The sequence below is a fragment of the Loa loa genome, assembly GCF_000183805.2.
Source record: "Loa loa unplaced genomic scaffold supercont3.1529, whole genome shotgun sequence".
NCBI classification, from domain to species: Eukaryota; Metazoa; Nematoda; class Chromadorea; order Rhabditida; family Onchocercidae; genus Loa; species Loa loa.
In genome coordinates this window covers 1-528 of record NW_018109709.1, presented here as the reverse complement: position 1 = coordinate 528, position 528 = coordinate 1, and the positions used below count along the sequence as shown (strand labels likewise).

Genomic DNA, 528 nt, shown 5'->3' with positions numbered 1-528 from the left:
TTTCTTATCATTTTTTGTTTTGATAATGAACGACAAAATTTGTTGTCATTGTTGATGACTGAAATAAGATTATGCACAAAAATGTTTGATGCAAATTGTAATGAGGAGCTGTCTTCTTGGAGTGAAACCCATATTTCTTCTCGATCAATTTTTAAGCTATTCATTAATCATTTAATTTATTACAACATAAGTTTATGCACATCTTGACTGGGTTTTAATTTCTTGAGCTGAAAGCTCGAATTAATTTTCTGTCTGAATTTGAAGCCAAAACTCAAATTCTGTTAATAACTCTTTTTTTTTTTTAAGTCGTTAAAAAAAAAGAAGAAGAAGAAGATAAACGTAAGATGATCGCAAACGGTATCCTTAATAGTAGCAAGGAACCAACAACACGTTGGGATTGTTCTGATGTTGATCAGGAAATGGTTAGGATGTTTCTTGGTGAACGATTACGTTTTCCGTATGCAAGTAATGTTGTTGCGCCAAATCGAATGATGAAAAGCGCAATGAGTGAACAGGTAAGCATTTTTT

The 528-nt window shown here is 31.8% G+C and overlaps 1 protein-coding gene across 1 annotated transcript; it reads left to right on the top strand.

Moving 5' to 3' along the window:
* Nucleotides 1-344: 344 nt before the first annotated feature.
* On the top strand, nt 345-515 carry LOAG_15118 (hypothetical protein; the record flags this gene model as incomplete). Its single annotated transcript, XM_003150610.2, has 1 exon — nt 345-515. A coding segment is annotated over one exon (171 nt), but the record flags the coding sequence as incomplete, so codon positions are not given.
* Between the last annotated feature and the right edge of the window lie 13 nt (nt 516-528).